This window comes from Solea senegalensis, linkage group LG3 (assembly GCF_019176455.1).
Source record: "Solea senegalensis isolate Sse05_10M linkage group LG3, IFAPA_SoseM_1, whole genome shotgun sequence".
NCBI classification, from domain to species: Eukaryota; Metazoa; Chordata; class Actinopteri; order Pleuronectiformes; family Soleidae; genus Solea; species Solea senegalensis.
The window spans coordinates 20,343,192-20,363,044 of NC_058023.1; the positions used below are offsets into that span (position 1 = coordinate 20,343,192).

General features: G+C 39.8%; 1 protein-coding gene across 6 annotated transcripts; it reads right to left on the reverse strand.

Moving 5' to 3' along the window:
• Positions 1-4,100: 4,100 nt before the first annotated feature.
• Positions 4,101-14,785, reverse strand: msrb3 (methionine sulfoxide reductase B3). 6 transcript variants are annotated; one of them, XM_044021421.1, is made up of 7 exons: positions 14,586-14,785; positions 12,184-12,291; positions 7,418-7,526; positions 6,333-6,410; positions 6,174-6,202; positions 5,683-5,780; positions 4,101-5,422 (listed from the first exon to the last, which is right to left on the reverse strand). In XM_044021421.1, the coding sequence occupies exons 2-7, from the start codon at positions 12,275-12,277 to the stop codon at positions 5,237-5,239; spliced, it is 594 nt and encodes a 197-aa protein (XP_043877356.1). In that variant the 5' UTR covers positions 12,278-12,291; positions 14,586-14,785; the 3' UTR covers positions 4,101-5,236. The 6 variants fall into 6 exon arrangements, with proteins under 6 accessions (XP_043877356.1, XP_043877358.1, XP_043877359.1 ...); XM_044021423.1 differs by lacking the exon at positions 12,184-12,291 and adding an exon at positions 10,241-10,396 and having other exon boundaries at positions 14,586-14,660; XM_044021424.1 differs by lacking the exon at positions 14,586-14,785 and adding an exon at positions 10,241-10,396 and having other exon boundaries at positions 12,184-12,202.
• Between the last annotated feature and the right edge of the window lie 5,068 nt (positions 14,786-19,853).

Genomic DNA, 19,853 nt, shown 5'->3' on the forward strand with positions numbered 1-19,853 from the left:
AGTAAGTATAAGTTATTATAAGTAAGTAAGTATGACCCACACACAAACATGGCAACATGATTCACCTGCTAGTCTGTGTTGCCTCCCCCCCGCCTCCCTCGGGTCAAGCTAACAGGTGAGTGAGCAGATTTTTTTGTTTCTTTGCCATCGGCATTGTAAGCATCGTAAACACACGCCGCGTTCCGGATGCTTTGGGGTTGGGATTGTCCAAACTAGAGGACAGTTTAGCGTTGTCCTTAAAGATATTCAAATTTTAGATAAAAGGCTCCCTCAGGAACTATCAGGTCTGATAGTTTTGCTTGACAGAGCACGTCGCGTTCGACGGACGTAGCATACAAATGATGTTACATCGTTTCTGCAAAAAAACAAAATAACGTAATTGTTTACTACCATTGTTTACTTAATCTCTGATGACATCATACAAGTCATTTCTCACATAATAAGGACCATCCAAAGAGGATGCAGTGTCTCGCGGGGGAACAACTAGAAAGCCTTATCTTAGCTATGCTCTTGGAAATTGCTTTGTCGTGAAGAGTAAATGAGTCCATCATATATCAGGGAAAAGAAAATGGTCACGATGGTCAGACGGTGCATGGAGGATTCCGAGGGGGTTTGGGTTTCCATGCATTATCACCTCATTTGCCAAGAGGAAACCGGGTTTGCTTTCTCAGTGTTGCTGTGAAGGACGTCCAGCAAGTCCCTCTATTTCCTGTGCAGCTCCGAGCCAAGCACATAAAGCCAGCGTACGAGCTGAGGTATACGGAGAGGACAGAATTACTGGTCTTATTTTTGGCACGCTCCACTGCAGCAGTGTGCAATAAACCACAGGCTTGTGAGTTCCTCCACACAGAGTGTTTTTCCAAGAGAAGAAATATTTCCAGAGAGGCTGAGATGTTCCCATCACGCCTGCACAAGCGCTCTCTCTCTGTCCATGTCACAGACAAATCATCAGCCAGCAGTCGCTGTGTCAGACAGAGGCCGTGTTCCCGTCTGCTCTGAGGTCGCTCCCTTCATAACAAGTTTTCCACAAGAGCTTGAAGACTTGTTGGACATTCCTGACCAACCAGCAACCTTCAAGCCCGAGTAGAAGAAGAAAAAACACATACCTTCCCTTAACCACAACCCCCTGGAAAAAAAAACAAAACCCAAAAGAACCTAATATTTGTTCTGTGCATCGCTTCCATTGTTCTCCCTGTCACATGATTTATTTTATCTTCTTTCTCACACACTTTTTTTAAAAAAACAACCACAGCTTTCAAAAAAAACCAAGAGCTGATTTCACAAAACATCTCAGGCCTCATTGACTCATGAATAAAGAGTCCGTCCGAACTTTAAAGCTACGTCTGTCAGTAAGTTGTACTAACTTTAAAAAAAAAAAACTTTTAAACATTGTCCAGTCTAGTCTACAACAGTTTAAAAAGCAGAAGACATTTTTAGCTCCACCTCCGGGGCGTGGCCTGCAACTATAGAAATCCATGTGAAAGACTAGACAATGTCAACAGATCAGATCTGATCACTCGCCATATGTAATGTGAACAGTGGGTCAGGAAGATCAGAATCTGATCGGATGTGCTTACAAATCAGATTCGGGCTGCAGTCTACAAAAGGCCTTAGTGAGGACACATAGACATACTCAGAAAAACTACTGTGAACTGGTACAAGATGGCCGTAAACAGGTTGAGGGGCATGACTGAAAACACAAAAAAAAAAACAAAGTGCCCGTTCAGCAGTTTGACAGGATATATGCTTGTGCGCCGCCCTCAGCAAATACGAAAAAGACAAACGTGCAGTACAATTAAAGGTCCAACATGCAACAGTAATCAATAAATGCATTATTAAATGCCACAGCAGATGATCTGCATATTTCATTTGGCAGAGATTTTTTTTTTTTTTACGCCTGATGCAACCCTCCCATTTATCTGCGGCTTGTGACCAGTACTAGGTGCACTGGATGTGGTCCCCTGTGGATGGGGTCAGTTCAGATCGTCCATATATATATATATATATATACATATATGTACATGTGTATATATATATATATGTATATATATATATATACATGTGCAGCTCTGCCCCTGTGGAATTGGGGGTGGGATGGTCGGAGGTACGAGTCTGTGGGGAATGTAGAGAATGTGAGAGCAGACTTCATGGAGTCAACGAGGTCACCACCCAAACAGTGGTAACACTCAGTCGTCCAGACCGACATTATCAATACACCGCTGAGCACGACAGGCAGGAGAGACAAAGACGGGTTATCAGCGTTTTCAGATTTTTTTTCTCCCTCTCACTGGTGATTGTAGAGAGGAAGCTGTGGCTCCACACGGGGGGTAAAAATAACAGAGGAGGTGGAAACAAAACCATCGGGGTTCACAGAAGATACAGGTCTCCGGGGAACTACATGCATACGCAGCGAATGTGCAACACTACTTTATGAAAACATACTTGGTTAACGTAAGAGGAAGATTTTGGCCTGGTGCAGTGCCGGCCTGAGTCTTTATGGGGCAATCAAGCTGAATGGGGGGCCCCCCCTCTCACCACCTCAAAGTAAATAGAAATATAACAAATAAATTAGATGAATCATAGTTGTGTTATTTACACCAAACCAGTGTAATTTGTGTTTTTCTTGTTTTTAACCTTAGAGGGTAGTAAAATCAAAAAAACAAACAAGTAAACCAGTGACTTTGGTTTGTTCAAACTTAAAACAAGCATTTTAGCAAAAACAAAAACAACTTATTACTTACTCAAGATATCTAAAACGTCATTACTTGTTTTTCTCCACACACTACATCTAATGCTGACACTGCAGATCTCAAAAAAACTAACAAGATAAAAGCACCATCCTGTATTTATATGAACCCTAGAAGGTTCATATACATAGTGAATTCCCTCCTTGTGGGATCAATGTAGTAGTAGTAGTAGTAGTAGTAGTAGTTGTATGGGAACAGTAAAATGAGAGGTCAACGGGGGACAAGAAGAAGGGTGAAAATATGCATCTTGAATAGCTTTTAAAAAAGAAAAGGTGTAAGGAAAGGAGGAGTGAAAGGAGGGTGAGAGAGGGTGCAAAAGTGAGATGGAAGGAAACGGACAAAAGCAGGATGTGCTCATCACAGGGAGTATGAGAGCAGCAAAGGAAAAAGCAACAGTTCACACACGTACATTATGTATATGTATATACGTATACATATACATATACATAGTATATACTCTGTCTCCATTTCCTTCCATCTCACTGTTACGCCCTCTCAACCTCCTTTTGCTCTTCCTTTCGCTTTTACCTATTTTATTTCACATTGCTCTGTTATGATACTACTACTACTAATAATAATAATAATAATAACAATAATAATAATAATAGTAATGATATAAAATGCAATTGAAACAGACTCCTGCTTTTGTTATCTTGTTTGGTTAGTTGCTTTTAATTACTTCTATGATTATTTTAGTTTGTTTTTGTTTTATTTACTATTATCACTGTCCTGCTTGTCTTGTAAGCATATTCATAGTCTTATCTCGTCGTCCCACTGAGGCTCCACCTCTCCAATGTTATCAGGCCTCACCACTCGGCAGCCATTTTAGTGACACCTCAAGTTAACGAAGGACGAAAAAACACAATCGATAAACGGAGAAAATGGCAGATTTCTCATTTTTAAATGAGTAATGTATCACCGAATATTGAATATGTGATGTCATTAGTTAGAACAAAACTCATCTGTGTCAGTGAACCAATAATCACGCAATACCCGGTTTGACAAATATCTAACGGTGCTTGTGATTGGCTGCATCAAGACGTGCAGGAAGTTACGACCAGAGATGGAGCTCATTCCCCAAAGGAAAGGTTGCTTTAAATCCGATTGCAAAAAATAGCTAAAACCAAAGACGCTTACTGTGATGTGTATTGGAATTATTTTTGGGATTTCATAAAATTGGTATAATTCCTTTTTTCATCCATAGATTATGAGAACCTGACCTATTTAAGCTGTTTTCTCATAAATAATGTCATCCCCTGTAAATAAGATGACACTCAAAACCAAGAGGGGAACTCCATCAAACTTATTTTGGCAAAATGCACTTTTTAAATGACACACAAACTAAATAATCTGTTGTGTTTCTTAATATTTTATTCATCCAACACCTGTTTTATACAAGCTGTGAACAACTAAATACAGTATTCCCTAAAGCAAAATACTAAGGGAGGAAAAAGATACAGGAAGTGACCTAATTCTTTTCCACAATAAGAGTCATCTTCTGTTACTTCCTGTGACACTGCTGACAGCAGCACTTGCATAGGTGATAATAAATAAAGCTCTCAGTATCAAACACAACTTCAATGGAGTCAATGTGGATGTTTTTTTTTGTCCAAAGTTGATTCATTTTAAAGGGCAGTTAAGGGTTGTTGTTGTTTTTTAAGTGTGGTTGTATTAAGTACTGATAAACTAGCAAAGCTGATTTTCCACATCAAGCAAACTTGGACCCGGACACGCACTGTCAATAATATCTACACCTGCTTGTTATAATATCTTCAGAGTTCAGCCAGCAAGTTGAAATCACTCACTCTCCTGCACCAAATTAGATCATTTGAATTAGATAATTAGACAATTAGACAAATTAGATAATCATCGAGAAAATCAGCGATTGCCGCTCGCAGGGACACAAAAGCTGCTGGTCTACTGCTGCCACGTCTGGTAAGTTGAGTCACGTAGGTAAACCAGAAAAAGCATTTCAAACGCAAAAGTCACAGAATAACAAATTTGACGTTAGGGAGTGTCTGGGTCCAGGGCTGGTTCACAGGAAAAGCGACACCAGTATCAACAGCGTTGGTGTTGATAATGTGTCAATACCTCATACAACTGCCTTAAATAAAATTCAATCATTAACAGGAAGCATTTTGCAGCCACAACATGATAAATGTGCTGAAAAGCATATGAAGCTCAAACTTCACCTGTGTTCATGACAGAAATATCTGAGCCACGTTGACAAACACCGAAGGTTCATTTTAAGGCAATTCATCAGTTTGACCCGCAGCTTTGACTACAAATAGGCTTTTTATGGGAAACATGCATTTCCCCCTTGTGACAGATTATACTACGTCCTGTGTATTTGGTCTGTGTTTGAGTCTCTTCATTTCTCCTGCAGCTACAATCACCTCCTTCTATCGTGACCTTGTGAACTCCTATAACTGTTATGTGTCTATGTGTGTGTGTGTGTGTTATGGGAACTTTTGGGTGTTGTGTGTCATTCAGAGCTCTGTCTTCACATCACTTGCTGAGCTGCCGGCTGCTCCATCTTCAGCCGCAGAGCTGGAGGAGGAGGTGGTGGTGGTGGTGTCTTTGGCCTGGAAAGCCAGTGAGGCTGAGTTGATGCAGTAGCGTTTCCCCGACGGTTTCGGTCCGTCATCGAACAAGTGGCCCAGATGAGCTCCACACTGGAACACAACAGGAAACAATAATGTGCAGCCTTTACTTGGGGCCACTCTCATTTTCTCAGGCTAGCAGGTGGAATAAATGTTATGATTAGGCAAAGAAAAATTGAAGTAGGCCTATTAAAAACACAAATGTTCTGTTTTTTATTCAATTCAAATTGCCCAAAACAATAGTGAACAACATGTGTATGACATTTATTCAATGCAATGTGAAAGGCTGCAGCCAGGCTGCTGCTTTGGTTGATGCAGTGTTTATACTGTACCTGACTGCAGGTGATCTCCACTCTGTGCATGCCATAGGAGAAGTCATCTGACACACTTACAGACTCCTCCTTCATCAGGTCAAAGAAGGACGGCCAACCTGAACACATGAGTCCGCACTCAGATCATGCAGCATTTCATTTTTATTAGAGGTGTGAATCTATTGACGTCTCACGATACGATTTCGATTACAAATCGAACATAGAAACACAAGCAAATGCATTTATTTAAGCTAAACCTGCATAAGAAAACTGTAAACTGTGTTTCCCAGACCAGCCAGTCATTTTTAGACAAATTCAATTAGATCATGTTGTACAATAATATTACATATTGTCCCATCCCTTCGCAGGACACTGTTCAGTTCAAAATCTTCACATTTGGTGAGACTGTATCAGATGCAACTCTTTTTGTTTGTGTTGATGTAGTTACAGACAACAATGTTAGCCTGCGTGGCTGCATGCACAAGCTGATCATTGCTCACAGTCATTCTTACCTGAACCAGAGTCAAATTTAGTGTTTGAGCTATAAAAAAATGAAAGACAAAAAAAACACATACTGTGAATTTTATTTTGCAAAAAAAAAAATGCAATAGTGACTTTCCAACAATATTCTGTTATTGTAGTGGGAGATTATGACAAAGTGGAGCTCATACCTGAACAGCTGTGCCCCGCAGACGACACATGTGTAAGTGCCATCATCTTTATGAAGAGCGAACTCTCCAGTGAAGGCACTGAGGAAACAGACTTCATCAAGAACATGTACGACAGTGCAAAAACAAATGTCCAACGTGATGGACGTAATCAATGCCCTGTATAGTTTAACGACACAAATATGTTCATATATGAGAGTGCGTACTTTAATAGAATAGATGTCTTGTTTTTGATGGCTGCCAAAGAATGGAATTATTAATTATATTTGTGAATTTATGTCAGAGTTGAAAGGTTCTCCTCTCTGAGTTAAGTGCAAAACAGGTGTCTTACAGACACTGAATCTAGCACTGCCCTTTATTATTTAAACTTTACAGAAAAGTTTCACAGGAAATTAACCTAATTCTTCGTAAGAACACACAAATGAGGCCTGTTTTTTTTTTTTTAGAAGATGTCTTTCTACATCAAGCCTCCTTCTTTTGTTAGCTAGGAGGTGCCTATTCTTTCAGTGAATTAAGCCCAGACCTCCAGCTGTTAATCAATGGTATGGAGAGATATTTCAGGTTCTACCAATGGAGCGCCTAAGTTCAGTTTTAAAGTGGAAGGAGAGGATTTTTGATTAGTTGTGGACAACCTTCTTGTACCGCCTGCCAGGTCATGCAGTAGATCTAGTATGCTCCTCTGCACATGCCTCATGCCGTTTCCTGGGTTTTGTCTGTTTTCCTAATATCCTGCAGCTCTAATATATACAAAGACGTGGGGCCGCAAACCAACGATTATTTTTTAGCACATCGTATGAATGCATCAAATATTCTCTCTATTAATCCATTTGTTTGGTGTAAGAAAATCCTGAAAAATAATGGTCACGTCAACCAAACCTGGAATTGTTCTTAAATGTCTCGTTTAACACAAACCGATTTTATTCTGATTTCATGCTTTCTTTACTAGTTCACGACTAATAATGGATTATTCGTTGCAGCCCTACTAAGATGTCAACGTGTGTGCCTGTACAGTACACGCATACAACCTCAAATGTTTGAATACGAGGGACAAGCAGAGGCACAACATGTGCTTGTGTTTGTCTTCTCACCTTTCAGTTCCTCTTTCCTGAGTAACATGGAACTGCATGGGCGTGAGGCGCTTCCTCAGCTCCTCCTGAGAGAATCTCACAGGCCATGTCTTCTTAGTCCTACATGCTCCTGAAAGAGGAGATGGAGAGGACAAAAAAGCAAACAAGTAGTTCAAACGTTGCTGGCTACAGTCATGTTGATGTTTATTAATGTACCTATTCTGAATAAACAATGTCTAGCTATAATATCCTAAATAAAAAAAAAAAAGTACATCTTCACAACTTTCTGGGACAAATCCAAAAACACACAGCAAGAAGAAAACCTTTCAAAAGTGTAAATGAACAGAAACAAAATCACACTCAAAGCCAAGCAGTGAATTAACTGGCCATTGTGTTAGCGTTTCATCTAAGCAACAAGTGAGGAAAGCTACAGATGCTTAATATACACCTTTACAAAAAAAACAAAAACAAGTTACTGTTCAGACTTTTTAACCAGTGGAGGCTTATTGTTAGTATCTGTGTGTGCAAGTCATGGGTGTTCAAAAAAATTGTTTCATAATCAAACAAACCTTTGATTACTTCCTTGATTAACCAATTAGTCGCTTAATCCACGAAATATTTGAAAAATGTTAATCGCTATTTCCCAAACTGTTTGGTCCACAATCAAAATGATTCAGTTTTCATGATTTCTTTGTCATACAGCGCAAATAAAACAGTAAACATTCACATTTAAGAAGCTGAAAACTCATACAACTTTAAATATAGCAGATGCTTATGTAATAGGGTCAAGTGACCACAAAACATGTCAACCTCATGCGTGTCTGGGCAATCGTTGGCTAACATAATAGCACTAAAATGGAAAGAATTAGTGATAATTAGAAGAATAAGTCATATCCAGCTACAGGAAGTGATCCCTATATCTATATGTTAAGTACGAGGATACTATCTTGCAGATTAAAAGAAAGTGCCAGGTTATCTGCTACCTAATCAACACAAGTAAAACTTTTTTTCCTATTGGCAAATGCTGTCTAAATGTTTTAACTTTGACACAAATAGTTCACATTCTGAATATATATACATATATGTATACACACATAAATAAAACTAATTAAAAAATGAAATCAGTCAAATATTGTAGATCTTGTGTTCCCATGTTATGCTTCAATCAAATCACAAAATAAAGAACACACTGAGGGGTTGTGTTGTAGTGTCCAGCAGAGGGCAGCACAGACCAGCTAAAACTAAATGCAAAGCTTTGACAGTCGTTTTCATGCAGAGGTGCGTGTTACAGTTTCACTTTGAGATGCAGAGAAGCACCTCCCAGGCCAGAACTCTGCACTGTCAAATCAAACATGTAATTAAAACTTTAACAGCATCGACTCCAATCAACGACTAAAATCTTCTACCTAACAGGTACTGAGCCCGGTTTGGATTAGATCCAGTTTGGAGCTGCAGAACTGGATCTAATACAAACAGGGTTCAACCAGAATTTATAAAAAGAAAAAAGAAAAACTCAACTCAAAAGTGGGGAATTAGCTGAAAGCAGATCACTGTGATCTAGAGGTCGACCGATTCATCATTTTAGCCAAATTAATTATAGCAGAGCCTGGTTCCAATGTGGTGTTGTCTCTGCATGGAAACTCTGCAGACATGTGTACTAGTACTAGTAACTTACTACTAACTAATAGCGCACCTGGCACAAATTATGGGTCAGTGCTTTATTTTCCAATTTAAGGAGCATTTTTGCTGTACGTATATGATCATTAAGATCAAAAACGCCCATTTACAGATTCTTAGATACAACGCATGAAAACTAGTGTAAGTAATGCAGGGTCCACAGTGTATCTTCAATGAACCTTGTAAATTTCAATCATGGTACAGTACAGTACGGTTCGGAATGGTAAAGCCCTGGGTCAGGCATGCTTTTCGACAGAGAACAACATGTTTACTTGGTAGGCGGGGTCTTAGCTGTGCCCGATGGCACCGTAGAGTGACATTGTACTGGTAGCGACAACAACAACCGGCTGAGTTCCTGACCATACCGGATCATTTTACTCTGGTACCCCGAGGGAAGGGTGCCAAAGAATGGAATGATTGGGCCTGGTTATTTTGCTATTCTTTAATAAAAATGCAAAACATATGTACCACACTGTACCAAACTGATCCGTTACACTCGGTGGAAACACAGGTTAAAAAAACAGCTGGCATCAAGTGGCAATAGACGGAAAAATCTCTGGGTAGTCATTAATTCCGTCAATTTATCATTTTAATATCGTCATGAATATTATTATTTTCAGGGAATATTATGGTTTTTAATTACTTTTTTTTATTTCGGTCGCATGGTGGAATAGAGTTTGCATGTTCTCCCCTTGTGTGCAGGGTTTTTTTTTCTCCGGCTTCTCTGGTTTCCAAAAACCTACAGAGGTTAATTGGACACTCTAAATTAATCATAGGTGTGAATGTGAGAGTTGTTTGTCTTCTGTTCAGGGTGTGGCCAAAGGCCCCATGTCAGCTGGGAATGGCTCCAGCGGCCGCGCAACCATGCGACCCTAATGTGGATGATAAATGGGTAGACATTGAATGAATGAATGAATGAATGTTTATCATTTGCTTCTCTCCTTGGAGATTAGGGGTAGGTGGCTATCAGCCAATAAATTAGCTATTGGCTTTTTTCTTGCTTCAAAATGACCTTTATTCTATGAACCCTTTAAAATACATCGGTCGACCTCTACAGTGAACAATCACACACAGACTGGAACAGTAAAGACATGCTGACACACCAGCCAAGTGTTAGGGCTTTAGAGAGGCAGAGCACAGCAGGCACACAGCAGCCAGTCAGTGGACCTGAGGGAAGACTGCAGGACTTCAGAGTCACAGGCTGACTCTTGGTTATTAGATGCAGCAGATTGAAGCCCGACATGGCTGCTGGACAGAGGTACTCCACCCACCACTAGAAACAAGCAGCCCCCTCAGCAGGGCTACACCGAGGAGAGAACGGGGCTGGATGAAGGTGACAGACAGAGGGAGAAACAACACATGACAACACAGTATGAGACGAGATGAGGAAGAAAAGCTGGTCCTCCTTGGAATCTGGAATCACGCACGAGTATGAAGGACAATGTTTAACTGGCATGTGGAACATGGACACGTGTGTCTCACACACACATCTAGACAAACAAAACACAATGACACCTCATAACCCAATATGCTTTAATGGGAACCAAAATCCATGTCCGTCCGTTGTTTGTACAGAATATTAAACGCAAGCGCTCTGTTATTAAAACACTTGTTCAACAAACATGCACAGAAGCGACATTTTCAACATTTTGTCCAGTTTAACAACTAATTTACACAAACACAGAGCTGGTTTAACGAGAGTGCTTCTCTCCGTCTCCCTCCTTCTCTATCAGTGGTACTGCAGCCTCACAGCAGGAGTTTGCTCTTCTCCCTGTTCTCCTTCCCTACTTCATTTCATTATCTTGAGGAATTTAAAATAAAAGTGCCAAAGCTTTACCATGAGTTTTTGCATTGAGGTAAGAAAAAGACATCTCGGCTAGCTAGCAAACCCCAGGCAGCATAGTCTGAACTGGTGCAGGATAAAATAATACAATTAAACATTTTACCCAAATTGTTTGGGTGAACTACTCGTAAATAAGTTTGTATAATAATTCTCAGTCATTCTCAGCCTTAGAGCAAGCCTTTAATATGTACTTCAGACAAAGGCCTTGCTTTACAGAGGCTGCACTCTTGTGCCACATTTCTGCAGCAGGTCAAAGGGACAAACCAGACAGAGTGTATGTGTTTTGGGTTTGAAGCCTTATCTTGCTAATATTTATGTATCGATGGAATGGAGTTTCAAGCAGTAGTGGTTAAAATCTAGTGCCCTTCAAGACTGTGACCCTTTATCACTTGAGCAGACACGTTTTGTTATCGCTATTGTGGACCATACACACTATTAAGTGCTTGTTTGCATCAAAGCAGAGACATGGATGGTGGAAGAAAACATCTAGGAGCACAGGTGCACCACTGTGAAAAAAATACTGTAAAAAAGTTTTGATGTGTCTAGCTTAGATAAACAGCATCACTTTATGACGGTAACTATAGTGTCTTTGGATTAAACAGGGAAAAATCTCATATCCCTGCCCCTCTACCTCAACAAGAACCAAGAAAAGCAACGCTGATACCAAAGAGTAGAGTCGAGTAGTGATAGAACTGTACAAAGGAAAAGCACCATAAGTGTTAGGACCAAAGGGTGAAATGGTACTGAGCCTTAGGGTATAGCCCTATCGTTAAACCAAGTGGAACGTTGATTGTTTCATTTTTAGCACCCCAGAGTGAAATGGTGTGATATGGTCCAGGTGGAGCTTGACATCTTGTTGAGACAAAACAGTCACAAACCAAGAAGGAAAAAATGTTGCTGGATGTCCTCTGTTTGTGGTCATTGCACCAGTATAACGTCACGCTATGCATCACAGCCTACACCCCGCCTGCCAAGTAAAAGTACTGTTCTCAGTCAAAAAGCAAGCCTGCAAGCCTGACCCAGGGCTTTACCATTCCAAACCATACAGTACTGTACCAAACCGAACCATACCATGATGGAAACACAGCATTACATAGACAAGCTGCTTCCTGAAGCAGGTTAGATCTTGGCAGTGGATGTCACGATGCAGTACAGTGTGATTTTGATTGGTGGGTATCATAGTAATAAAAAATTCTACATTCTTTTAATAAGCTCTACAGGCCTCTCTTGCCTGGAAGATGACGTTTAAGCTAACAGGTTACTCTACCTAAAGGAGCAGCGCGCAGTGCAGGGAAGCGGAATCTGCTGCTGACAGCACGATGCAGGGCCACCATGAGCCCACGTCTGAGGACGACATCCATGAGACACAGTCATACTGAAGAGAGAGACACATAGACAGACAGACAGACACACAGAGCTGACCTTTAAATATTTTATAACCCCCATACAGCGGAACTATATTTAATTTCTGTGGGTCACCAAAGGGAACATTCACAGAGAAAAGAAATCCAAGAGGAGAATTTCACTCTGAGATGAGCTTTGTGATAAAAGGCTCAAGAAAGACTGCCTTATAAGGCAGTGTTTCTGGTGTGGAAATATCAGCTCCACACACTGACTCCTCTCCTGGCTCACTTTATCTCATGTTTCAACACTGTAACAAGCTACAAAATATATCTGATAACAAATAAATTCAACTGCTATAGAGATCCATGTTGCATGCCAATATATTTGACTTATAATTCAGTGGTGCTGTTAGCTCAAAAGTCAGTCAAACACATTCAAACCTAACAATGTAAAAAATAATAACAGCTCCTTCTTCTGTTGTTAGGAGTGACGATAGTCACAAGGGGAAGCTCATAGCTCTCCAGTGTTTTATTACTGAACTACAAATATGACAAACACCATGTCAAAACAGGGAAAGAATTCCTGAAAGGCCACAGACTAAACAGTATATTTGGACCATAGATAAAACAGTGACTCCAAAACCTTCTTCCTCTGCAAGTGCAACAATTTAAACAAACTGGAAATACATATACAGTATACCGTACACATGGTGGCCACATGGTGAAAATACTTTTAAATTGGATAAGCACAGCAACTCATTAAAAAAACCATCAACTTGTTTTGTACAGTGTATGTGCCTTTTTCAAAGCAGCTTTGTTTGAATGTTTTAGCAGGATAAGCATGTGTTACCGATATTGTTGACAATTACATGCATGTCAAAGGTCAGATTTTAGTCTAAGACAATAATTTGGTTTTCTTATTGTCATGCTAACACATTAATCTGACTAAAATCGAGCTAGTATCAGTCAGATTAACATATCTGGATAATGGGATTCATAGTCCGATTACTCCTGCATGTATACACTTAGTCAAACTGGAGTTGGACTTGGCATTCTGCACATGCCCCAAAATTTCCTCACCAGTCTTTGACCCCGGAAGTAGAAGGAGACAACATACACACTGCGGTGGCATCTTTCAACCACAAGAGCCATGTTTGATCTAATTTGTATCACGAGTAACATATAGCGGGGGTCAATACAGTGAAATATTTTATATTTTGCATGACAATACTGTATCACACCATGAATCGATTTAGTTTAATATTTTTGCATATATTTTTTTAACTGAAACAAAGTTTTAGACAACAGCTGTTGTGCGAGTATATCGCAATAATCGAGTCAAACATCAAAATAACTACAGCCTCACTTGCCTCCATTGAAAACTCAGGTCTGCAGGGTTTTTTTTACTCTCACTAACAAATACACAGTATTTTTGCAATATTGTACCATGTCGTTACTTAAATATTGTGATAATATTGTATCATGGTGTCTCTCATACAAACTGCTTTTGTACATTGACAGTTACGTTTGTGTGCAAATGCACCCTGAAAATGAGTAAGCTAAATAGAACTCAGCCATGATTTACCTGATTGCATACATATGCTTTTCCTTTTATGACAAGACAAAATATCTGTGATTAAAGGGCATATTCTGTTGATGCTTTTTAATGATTATTATTTCCTTCATTCTGTGGTTTGTTGGTGTATTTTGTTATTTATTTTCTATGTGTTTCAAGGTTTTAGGATTAGCTAAGATGTTTTGTGAATACTGTGGGGTTTTTTTTACTTTGTGTTTTTACACGTCCTGTTAAAAATTGTTTTCAGAAACTTCTTTTTTTTTATTGGCACCACACGGCCACCGTACTCACACAGGCTAATTCGAGAAGCAGTAATGTTGTAACATAATGCTTTCTTCACCTCTGTGGTTAACCTAAAGCTACTGTGGCAGCTACTGTCACCACAGTTCACCATCATGCTACAAATGTAAACATTATAAAGTGAATGCCTGGTAAATTGATGTTTTATGACGTCATCACAACAGTATGCGTAAAACTACTTACTTTTCTGTGGCTGTCTGATTACTATTAAATCACCCGTGCTACACTTAACCATTCTACAAATAATACTTTTACTTATATATATATATATAAGATTTTGTACAACAATACGTGGCGTTGCAGCCGCCATTTCTGTTCGCCGACACACGAGCCAAAAATAACAACTGCGTTGTTTTCTGGAAAGTACATGGTCACGCTACATAAAATACAAGTTTAAATACTCCATTTGTTATGGTTTATGCTGTTGAACAGAAAAAAAGTCAGACATACCGGGGGAATGCAGCAACAGCAGTAGCAGCAGCAGCAGCAGAGAGGTGGGAACAAGTGTCAAGTGTTGTGTCAATAATGTGGCCGTGTAACGTCGCCCCATCAGACCGCGGAGTCCATCAACAGCCTGTTAGCTTGTGTGTGTGGATAGGATGACAGCAGGCGATCTGGACATGTCCAGATATGGTCAGGACTCCGCTGCGCTTCCGGTTAGCTCACAAATAGCCGTCACGTCACATCCCGGACATACAAATTAGCCAACGACACTAACTAATTAGCTAACCAACCACATTAAGCTTATGACGAAGTAGAATAAAATTAGTAAATAAAATCAAAACAAACTCCAAAACTGTATTCTACAAAAAACGAATCAAACCTTCCAATGTTTCTTCAGAGTTCAAGAAATGCCATTTTGAAAATAAATGGTGAAATGTAATTTTAAAAAAAGAATCCCAACACATTTAATCATTATGTAATAATGCAGTGCATGTTGTGGTTACTGCACTGCGGTTACTGCTCAATTACCAAGCTAACGGCTAAAGCTAACTTCACTTGGAAAAATAAATGTTTACCACGCTAACAGCTACGGCTAACTCGATGAAAAGAAACGTTTACCAAGCTAATAGCTACAGCTAACTCTACTCAGAAAATAATCAAAATTTTACCAAGCTGACAGCTAGGACTAAGTCTACTCAGAAAAATAAATGTTTATCAAGCTAACAGCTACGAGTAACTTTACTCAGAAAAAGTTTACCAAGCTAACAGCTACAGCTAACTCTACTTGTTGTAAAACCTGTGTAAATCCACAACTGTGGTTTTCAACAGACAGAAAAGCACAACAAACCAAATTTAAAAACTCCTAATAAATCTTTAATTTGAGCCGTTTGTACAACTGACAAATTACAATAAAAGGTCTTATAATTTCAAATGTCTGGTATTTCACACCTCCCTCCCTCCCTCGGGCTAGCAAGTCAGGGATTTCGGTCAATCCAAACATACAATTCAATGGAAATAAAGCTGCATATATGGTACATACTACAGTTATATCAATGTACAGTGTTTACATAAAGTACATCAGAGGAAAGATATCACATCCTTGAGGATGTATTTATCATTGAAGCACAAGCCTGGAGGAGTTGCCATAACCAACCATTTACATTTACATTCAGCCTCATTACAGTGAGTGTGAGGTGAGACGTTGCAGGTGCACTTTTCTGCTGGAGAACAAAAAATGGATAACAGTGATGCAACTGGCTTATTTCTTGAAGTGTTCCCTTTATTTTTGTCATTTTAACACATCCTGACAGTTGTTTGGAAGTGGATGTAAGATCGATTCTTAATGAAATAATGTTTTTGACACGTATGTATTAGGTATAGTGACAATAAAATAGTACATCACCATGGTTGTTCAAAATAATAATAATGAAGAAATAAATAGAAGCATTTGGTTTAATATGAAAGAAAACTGCTACAAAATATCAAATCTGAAGATGAAAAACTTTAACAAAACTAAATCTATGGCAGAACTTGCTCACCATTTCCACTTTTCCATTTAATAAATCCAGTACATTGTTCAGTAATGCAGTGCCAGTCTTTTTTTTTCCTTTTTCTTTTTTTTAAAAAAAGCACAAATTTAAGGCACTGTTGGGTTATCTGCTACCTGCTGCAGCAGAGGTTAAACATATGAAATGTGCATCATTTGTACAATTTCGCACTGCAAATACTGAATCCAACTTTCAACTCACTGCATTTGAAAAAACAAAATTATTTCTAGCAAGTCCTGGATTATGTTTTATTTTTGAATTTCGCAGGTGCAAGAAAACAACACGCGAACATTCTGGAATAATGTTGCAACACTTTTGAAGTAATCCTTATCAAGGTCAAGCCGATACAGTACTCAGTATTGATATCGGTCCAATATGACACTGTATCGGTATCAGTCCATTACTGATCGCTGGATGGGATAGTGGAGAAAGAAAAACATAAAATCTGATATGATCTACTATCCTTCACCAAGTGGACTGTAAAATTTGACAATTTGCATCAAATTTAGAGCAAATTTGTTACATTTTTAAATGGCTCATAATGGGTAGGTGGTAAAAGCATCAGCACACATTAATGTTAACAGCTCAGAAGTTTAAAAGATGTAAAAGTGAGTATTAGACCCATATCAGTATATTGAGGTTGTGATATTGAGCCATACCTATGACAAAAACATGGTAGCGTCGGTATACAAAGTGGACACGATCATAGGGAGTGACAAAGTAACAGGAAATATCTTGGCCACATGGATTGCGAGGTGTTCAGGGTCCTGGTCTGGTCTGAGACAGCAAAAATGAGCCACTTGGAACAGGAGTGCAAGTCCAATTCTCACCAACAGTATAACATTACCCAACTTGAAAGAGGTAAAAAAAAAATACATGTAATAAGTGATAACAATAAGACGGGGCATATATTGGATTATATCTGCAGTAGAAAGGTTTCAGGTGACTCTTCAAGGTAAATTTGTCACAAAAAAAAAAGAAATCACACAAAAATCAAAGACAAAGGAAAAGAAAAGCCCATATATGGAATACATGGATCAAACACACACACACGCACACACACACAGACAGACAGGCTGAATGGGCACTGTCTGTGTAGCCTCTCTGGGACTGTTCTGATACACACTCTCTGCTGTGGCAAGCGAGCGGCAGCAACACAAATTAGATAATTGAAAGCGAAGACGTCATGATAAAAAAGCTTGTGCCACCATTCATGTGTATTTACAGGACACCTGCCACTAACCTGTCATTGCCTTCCTCACTTTGACTAAATAACAATAATAATAATAATAATAAGAGTAATAATAATAATAACAACAAGGAGTACATCGGACATGTTGGGAAAAAGAAAATCAACATCCACGCTGTGTTGTATTGAAAGCTTACATAGAGGCATACTCTGAAACATGCAGCCGTTTTTCTTTTCAGACGGTGGCCAAATGAAGTGCTGGTTACACCGTGGGAGGGAGGACCTGGAGTATCTGCACACATCTTAAATATTCCAGGTAAGCTTCGCTTCCTTGTTAAATCTATGACATTTCTTATACAATGATTATAGAAAACAAACACTGCAATGCAGAACAGCTTTTCTTGCAGTCATCCTGTGTTGAAAAAAACAACAAGAAAAAAAAAAAACAACCAAAAAAATTGAACAAACTGGAAAAAAAAGCGCTCCCGTGGCACAGACTGAATTCTTCCCCGTTATAAAGCAGTGAAGGAGCAGCAGCAAACTGGCGCTGTGACGCTGGGAGGGCTGTAGAGGAGAAACACGCTAATGTATCCGACGCTGGCAAGCGGCTCATGAGAATCCTGAAGAGCTGGCTGAGGCGTGGCTGGTCTTAGTGTCCGTGGAGCCTGTGGCGTTCAGGTGGAGGCTGGAGGCCTTCATGGGTTTGCTGCAGCCCTGGGCCTGTGGGAAGCGCTGATGGTATCGGTCCAGACGCAGATACTTGACCGTCACCAGTTTACCTGTTAGGGACCAGCAGCAGAACACGGTCAGTGAACGATCGCTACAGTGCACATAAATAAACACAGCTAATCATCACATTACAGTTTACATTTTCACTCTGTACATTTCCATGCATAGTTTAATCTCAAATTCACCATTTTAACTGGACTACGGTTCTTGTCCTAGTAGTTCCACCAGTGGTACGCAAGCATCGTCTGGTGGTACTTCAGAAATCAGAAATACTGTTCTGTATATACCAGGGTATGTGATCGGAGTGGACCCGAGGAGTTTTGACTGGAGTGCGTAGAATAGCAAACAAATAACTAAAAATAACAATCAGGGTTTGAGGTGCGTGGTGCGTGGAACCCTATTTAATTATTATTTTTAGCTCCATCTTAGTGGGTTTTGACCAGTGTCTGAAGTATAATGAGGAAGGAGGATGATGATGAGAGAGCAAATTATCTTTCTGGGAGTAAATCTGCCTCCTGTGAAAAGACTAGCTGACTTTGCTCGGCCTATTTACACCACTGTATTTGAACATTTGACGATAATGGTGTTACTTCGAGAGCTTAATATTAATTATTAATATTTTCTCAGGTGGCACTGGCCCTTCAGCCTTCACTCTGCGGTCCGTCTCATCCCAAACCATCTCGATTGGGTTTAGGTCAAGTGACTGTGGAGGCCAGATCATCTAGTGCACGACTCCATCACTCTCCTTCTTGGTCAAATAGCCCTTACACAGCCTGGAGGTTTGTTTGGGGTCATTGTCCTATTGAAAGATAAATGATGGTCCAAAAAACACAGACCGGATGGGATGGCATGATGCTGCAGGACGGCGTGGTAGCCTTGCTGGTTCAGCATGCCTTCCATTTTGAATAAATCCCCAAAAGTGTCACTAGCAAAGCACCCCCACACCATCACACCTTCTCCTCCATGCTTCACGGTGGGAACCATGCATGTAGAGACCATCCGTTCATCTTTTCAGCGTGGCACAAAGACACAGCGGGTGGAACCAAAGATCTGAAATTTGGACCAAACTGGTCTAATGTCCATTCCTTGTGTTCCTTGGACCAAACAAATCTCTTCTGCTTGTTGTTTTTCCTTGGTAGTGCTTTTTTAGCAGCTATGACCATAAAGGCCAAATTCACAGTCTCCTCTGAACAGTTGATGTCGAGATGTGTCTGCTGCTAGAACTCTGTGTGGTATTCATCTGGGCTCTAATCTGAGGTGCTGTTAACTTGCGATTTCTGAGGCTGGTGACTCGGAAGAACTTATCCTCAGCAGCAGAGGTGACTCTAGGTCTTCCTTTCCTGGGGTGTTCCTCATGTGAGCCAATTTCGACGTAGCGCTTGATGGTTTTTGCAACTGCACTTGGGGACACATTCAGAGTTTTTACAATTTCCCGGACTGTCTGACCATCAGTTCTCAAAGTAATGATGGACTGTTTGGTTCTTGCCATAATATGAATTCTAACAGTTGTCAAACAGTTGTGTGCAAACCTGACTTCTGCACAACACAACTGATGGTCCCAACCCCATTAAGAAGGCAAGAACCTCCACAAATGAACCCTGACAAGGCACAGCTGTGAAGTGAAAACCATTTCAGGTGACTACATCATGAAGCTCATTGAGAGAAGGCCATGGGTTTGCAGTGCTGTCAATAAAGCAAAGGATGGCTACTTTGAAGAATCTAAAATATAAAACATGTTTTGAGTTATTTCACACTTTTTTGTTTACTACATAAGTCCATATGTGTTCATTCATAGTTTTGATCTAGTTT

What these genes read in the sequence shown, in the direction of transcription:
- msrb3 (XM_044021420.1), bottom strand. Translation starts at nt 14,685, where the DNA reads ATGGGGCGACGTTACACGGCCACATTATTGACACAACACTTGACACTT. An exon ending in TAAATTTGACTCTGGTTCAG is followed by an intron (nt 5,781 to 6,173) that starts GTAAGAATGACT and finishes TCATGTGTTCAG; the next exon opens with GTTGGCCGTCCTTCTTTGAC. An exon ending in TGGAGATCACCTGCAGTCAG is followed by an intron (nt 5,423 to 5,682) that starts GTACAGTATAAA and finishes GTTGTGTTCCAG; the next exon opens with TGTGGAGCTCATCTGGGCCA.